Genomic DNA, 6,000 nt, shown 5'->3' on the forward strand with positions numbered 1-6,000 from the left:
TGCAAAGGCGGTGAGGGCCTGGCATCTGCGTGACAAACAGAGCACATTTCTTGAGAACTTCCCTAAAAGAGTTCGACTGACCAGTTATTGATATCCGAGTATAATAGCTATAGCTCATGGAAAGACAAAGTATTGGCACCAGATTTGGCCATTTACAGTCCCACATACAGTGCTTCAGAGAACTCCAAACCCATGAAATCGCTGCAAAACTATCAACGGTCTGTGAACAAGGTGCAAATTCTCGTTCATAGAAACAGTTCTCTTTCTCTTCAGGATTAATTTTGTCGCCTGCCTCTTTATAAAGTAAACCAGAGTAGGCCCCTTTACAGCAGTATTCTGCCTAATCCATAATATCATTCAAAAATCTGCGTATTTCTTCTTGTAGGAAGGGTATTGAAGTATATATATAGCATGTAATCTTCATAACACAGTTATGCTTAAAGATTTTGACTACTAGTACAGAGTAGATACCTCTTATGAACTCCCTTCCTCTTTTCTTTCTTCTTTCACCTACCATGCCGGACTTATACACCGGGGCCCCCGGGGCTATATGCCAGCCTTGGATAGATCATAGAAGCCCTTCTATCTAACTCATCGCTAATTATAAATAAGTTAATGATCTCTTCAACTATGTGTCAATGGACATAACCACTGCCCTTCTATCGAAATAGCCGCCACGCCAGACAGATTTAGATATTTTAGCGATGTCTATACCTGTTGTACTTAAAGACAGTAGTGTCTTGAGCTTTTCGACATTTGCAGAAATGTCTCATAAAACCGTCATACGAATAAACCTTATCTTGTAGAGCAGCAGCATTGGCCTCAACCCTAGATGTCCTCAGAGCTTCTTTAAGGGCAACCTGGCAACCTGGCAACAAATCCCGTATTGAATGTCACCATTTGTTGTGTCGAGATAGGGCAAGACGGTGGTTACCATATACCGCACGAGTAAAGACTTTTTGAGACGAGTCTGCTGTGCTTCTTCTTCGTTGATAGGGTATCTCGATATGCTGGCAATATGCTCTTTAGTCACGATTTGCATCGTCCGCTTTTGCGATCTTTCGTCCAATGAATCTATTCCTGGTATTGTTTTTATGACTGGAGCCGACTTCAGTAGGTGTTTAGAGCTCAACTTTACGAGTCTTTTTGCATCAGCAACTGACATGACAGGGGGCAACCGGTCTTCCCTAATACAAGAGAAACAGCATCTCATCAACGTCGGAAGGAAACCGAAACCACCAAAGGAGCCGCAAATAAGGCAATCCCTCGTACGGAGGACATTGAATAGGTCATATAGAGTAAAATAGGGCGCTGTATTTGTTCTTAGGATAACACAGAAAGCTTCAAAAGCATATGTGATTGTCTCTCGATAGCCGTGCACTGCACTGACGATATGTTGGGCGCGACGATTGACCTGGCGAAATCTAAATAGGAACTCGATGTCCATCAAGTGGCATATTTCAAGACAAATCTCAAAGGGTAAGCACTCAAGCTGTCCAAGATTGACTGAAGAACCACCATGGTCGGAAGGATTTGTGTTAATAACTGCCAGGTCGAAATCCCGTCGATGATAGGAAGCGACCCGAATAATCGTATCCTGGTACGCTTTCCCGGATGATCTTTATCTGCTTGGGATTTAACCCCCATGTTAATCCCTAGCTGTTCAAACCTAAGCGTCTATGTACATCCAAATCCCTTGAATGACAGAGACGCCGTCCTTATGAACGCTCACACGCGACCATACCAAGAAACGAATGATCACCGGTCACATTTCATGCCTCAGGCACTATTAAGGTGCAACATGCATGGCAGTTTTCTTTTATGAATTATGATAGACAGTCATCTGTCAATGCAAATGTTTGAAAGGTAAATTGCCAACATCAGAGGAATCTACAGGAATGAACCCAAGGCGCAGTTAGGATCACATTACTATATAGTATTCTTTAAACAGAAGCAATGAGATACGCGGCAGATAATTCATGTATCATTTTTTGTGGGAAAGAGTGATCAGTATAGATTTGATAGATGATAGCCCAATTCCTAGCCATAACCTGGCCGGTTAGGTTTACATCTGTCAGCCATATTCAGCAACAGTCTTGACCCATTGTTGATATATGCCTTAGTTCCAGCCCTAACTTGTAAACTGCTCAAACAAATCCAAAGGGAAATAGTCCGCCAGGGCTTGATAGCCCGCTACATTCGGGTGTAAGTAATCGCCCGAGTCGTACTTAGCCGCAAGTTGAGCCGGTGCCTCAGGATCCCTCAACACCTGATCGAAATCCAAAACAGCATCAAACACACCACTCGTCCTTATCCACTCGTTGATTCTCTGACGTGTGTCCTCCCTTATAGGATCCGAGTAGGGCTGTACATCAGAGGCATTACCCGGCGCGCCAAAGGGCGTTATCGTAGCTCCAAACACTGGAATACTCGCTGCGTGGAAACGAGTCACAATCTGTTGATATGCAACGATAAGTCTATCGCCAATCTGCTTCTGGACCTCTGGATCGGCATCAGCGACCCCGATGTCATTGACGCCTTCGAAGACCATGCCGTATTGGACGCCTGATTGCGCCAGGGCGTCGCGGTCAAGGCGACTGATCACGTTCGGACCGAGACCATCTGCGAGAATACGGTTGCCTCCTGCTGCTTGGTTTAGGAGAGCGATGGAGCTAGTTGTTGGGGTTTGTTGCATGCGGGTTAGGAGAAGGTCGGGCCAGCTGGAGCTGTTAGCTGTGCTTGGGTTGGTAGCACGATCTGTAGTCCTACCGGTTATTCTTGTTGGTATCGCTTCCTCGTCCGTCTGTGATGCTGTCGCCGATGACTACACAGCTGCGACTCGTGGATGGGAGGAGAGCTTCAATGGCGCTGATGAAATACCTAGCAGTCTGTTAGTTTCATATTCAATGGGGCAGCACAGATAGGGCAATTAACCAGTGATCGACGCTATCCACTGAAAGATCTGTTAGATTCTTTTTTCCAACCCAGTCGCCGAAGCTCATCCATGATGTCGTTCTACTTCCGGGGTGGGAGGTGATAGCTCCTCCACCTTGGCCCTGTTGTAGATAGATGTCGATGGCGAGCGTATCTTGGGCTTTCACTGGGAATGTAATGGGGTCTGAAACGACTAAACCTCCATTCGGGATAATTGTGTCTGCGCTACCACTGAAGAGAACATCCCTCGTGGTATTGGGCTGGATCGCACTCGTCCCGAGTTTCTGGTCTACTGGTAGGCTAATAGCCACCTTGGTAATTGAGAGATCCTCTAAACCGAACGCGTTGGACAAGCGCAAGCGAATCTCAGGACCCGAATGGGTAACACGGATGGTTTGGCGAATAGTAGTGTTTTGAAAGATGGATGTCGAAGAGTTCTAGTAGTGTTAGAGAGTGAATGCTGGATCTCTGATAGTGGCTATACATATGGAGGTGGAGGTAGATTGGCTGGCTCAGTCAACTGAGGCATGGCGGTCCATATGCTAACCCAGTGAGTATCTGAATTGAGAAACGGTCCACTGTTCCGTCGGCCTATTGCTGAATCAAGAGGATAGGACCAGGCAATGTGAAGCAGGACGAACAGGGAAAGCATATGATGTAAAACACGTAGCAGCATCTCTGATATCCTGATCTCCGATTTTTCCTATACAATGTGTGCTAGCCTTATTTTCCACGTCAAGGCTCGAGTAGCCTACATATACTCAGGAACCAGAATACCGGGGTAAACCTTGAAGCCTATTTATTAGACACATGCTAGATCTCCATTCCTCCGCATTCTCTAAAGCTTGAACCGGCTAAACCGGGTAAATACCACTTCTTTTGGCATTATATCTTTTGAAGGACCAGTAACAGCCGGTCAGACAATTTTGTTTGGTCTCTTAGCACGTACCTACCGGCAAATCTGTGATCAACACGGTAACTGTTTCTCCGCAAATAATCGGCATGACTTTCCTGGGGTAGCAGTACCCCAATCGGGATGCAAATGAAGCCCATACTTGCAGACACAACTGTCCACGTTTTATTGCATGCCATACCATAGCATATTCACTATCTAGGAGGATCCACAGGTATAAAGATGCTTCTATAGTGCATTACTTTACGACTGCTTATGCTGGTCCAGAGTTATCTCCGTAAACTCCGCGATGAAGCGGGGAACGACCAGACGATAAATGCCTTTCTCTTCCCCCAGCCACCATGTTCCGTCTGTCGCATTGAGTGTTAGTCAATATACGAAAAGGCCATAATGTCTGTCTTGCAAGCCCAGAAAACCGCCCTCATCACCGGCGCGGCCTCCGGAATCGGCTTCGCGACCGCCAAGCTCTGTCGCAGTCGGGGCATGCACCTTGCCTTGCTCGATATCGATGCCGCCAACCTTCACAAAGCGAAAGATGAACTTGCGGCTGTGGACCCTTCTCTCAAGACCGAGTCATACGAGATCGATGTTGGTGATAAGAAGAGGTGGTCTGAAGTTGCAGACTCCATAAAATCGGCGTTTGGTGGAGTGGATCTCGTCTTCTTGAATGCGGCGAGGCAACAGAGAGCGCAGAGTCAGTATGAAGGGAAACTGAAGCCTTGGGCAGATGTAGAGTCATGGAAGAAGGTCTGTATAATTTGGAGTATTTTGAAGCTGTCGGACCGAACTGATTGAACCAGACATTCGACACGAATGTCTTCGGACCCCTGAACGGCATCGAGGGCACACTCCCGCTGCTTCTGTCAACCAACACACCTAAATCCATCGTGATTACAGGCTCCAAGCAAGGAATCACAAACCCCCCCGGAGGTGGCGTCCCCGCCTACAACGCCTCCAAAGCTGCCATCAAGAACCTTACGGAGCACCTCGCTCATGATCTTCGGTCGGATCCCGCGACTGCTCATATATCTGCACACCTGTTTGTTCCGGGATGGACCTGGACTGGATTAATGGGGAATGTTGGGCCTACGCAGGAGGAGAGTGTAAAGAAGATGGCTGGGGCGTGGTACCCTAGTCAAGCCGCGGAGGTACTGGTGGATGGAGTGGAAAAGGGATCGTTCTATATTTTCTGCCCTGATGGAGAGACGGATTGGCCATTGGATCAGGCTAGAATGCAGTGGGCTAGCGACGATGTCGTTGAAGGGCGACCGGCACTATCTCGCTGGGAGGCCAGCTGGAAGGAACGGGCGGAAGCAGGCATTCGCGCTGATGCTGAGCGACGGAGACAGTAGGGGGTACAATATGTTTTGGGCAATTTGAACCGATCGTTATTGCACTAGGGTAATACAGTCAAAACGTGTTGTCATTTCGGATGTTGTGAAGGGTTCTTTTTCTTCTGGTCCGATTCCAGTTCCAATCGCTTGAGGTACTTCCGCTTTTGGACACAAACCCTAAGACGCCAGTCAATGGGAGTGGATTATCAACCCCAGCACAACAATCAGGGACACAATCCTCGACCGATCTTCGAAATAGAGAGTTCACACGCAGTTGAATGGATTTATTACACGGCGTAAGACACTGCCGAGGGTCGTACCGTACCAGCAAGATTAAGTTGCCGACAGCATTCCCATTGATAAGATACCAATCACGGCGGCGCCGAGACGTCGGCCGATGCAACCTATGCAACGTCGACGATCGCCGGATTCGTCCAGCAGGGAAAAGATGCGGAGGTTAGCGTGGGGGTCTTGGGCTCTCTGGAGGTCAAGGCACAGGGGTTTCAGTCGCTTATCATTGTCGGCTTCTGGTAAGGTTGCGACCTGCTCTTATCGCCCATGACGATGATACTCTGCCTTCCGACCTGCATGACAATGTGAGGAGAAGCTTTTTAAACCTGCAGCCGTTGGCGAGGGTCACAATTTACAAAAACTTGGATCATTGCACCCCTTACATCAGGTCACTTTCGTTATCTGCCCCCCCCCTTCTTCAATTCTCTCCCTTTCCATCTTCCTTTCCCACCGCTGGCGGCAGGACCATGGTGTCGCACAGTGCTCCCTCCACTCGACTGAGCGACATGATACGTTCAAGTCCGCGGG

The 6,000-nt window shown here is 48.0% G+C and overlaps 2 protein-coding genes across 2 annotated transcripts; one reads left to right on the forward strand and one right to left on the reverse strand.

The window, feature by feature from the left end:
* Window positions 1-2,131: 2,131 nt before the first annotated feature.
* Window positions 2,132-3,610, reverse strand: ABOM_007973 (SGNH/GDSL hydrolase family protein; the record flags this gene model as incomplete). Its single annotated transcript, XM_022535102.1, has 4 exons — window positions 2,132-2,720; window positions 2,770-2,880; window positions 2,935-3,371; window positions 3,419-3,610. The coding sequence occupies 4 exons, from the start codon at window positions 3,608-3,610 to the stop codon at window positions 2,132-2,134; spliced, it is 1,329 nt and encodes a 442-aa protein (XP_022386258.1).
* Window positions 3,611-4,237: 627 nt separating this feature from the next.
* On the forward strand, window positions 4,238-5,199 carry ABOM_007974 (SDR family NAD(P)-dependent oxidoreductase; the record flags this gene model as incomplete). Its single annotated transcript, XM_022535103.1, has 2 exons — window positions 4,238-4,594; window positions 4,648-5,199. The coding sequence occupies 2 exons, from the start codon at window positions 4,238-4,240 to the stop codon at window positions 5,197-5,199; spliced, it is 909 nt and encodes a 302-aa protein (XP_022386256.1).
* Between the last annotated feature and the right edge of the window lie 801 nt (window positions 5,200-6,000).

This window comes from Aspergillus bombycis, assembly GCF_001792695.1.
Source record: "Aspergillus bombycis strain NRRL26010 chromosome Unknown contig00087, whole genome shotgun sequence".
Classification (NCBI taxonomy): Eukaryota; Fungi; Ascomycota; class Eurotiomycetes; order Eurotiales; family Aspergillaceae; genus Aspergillus; species Aspergillus bombycis.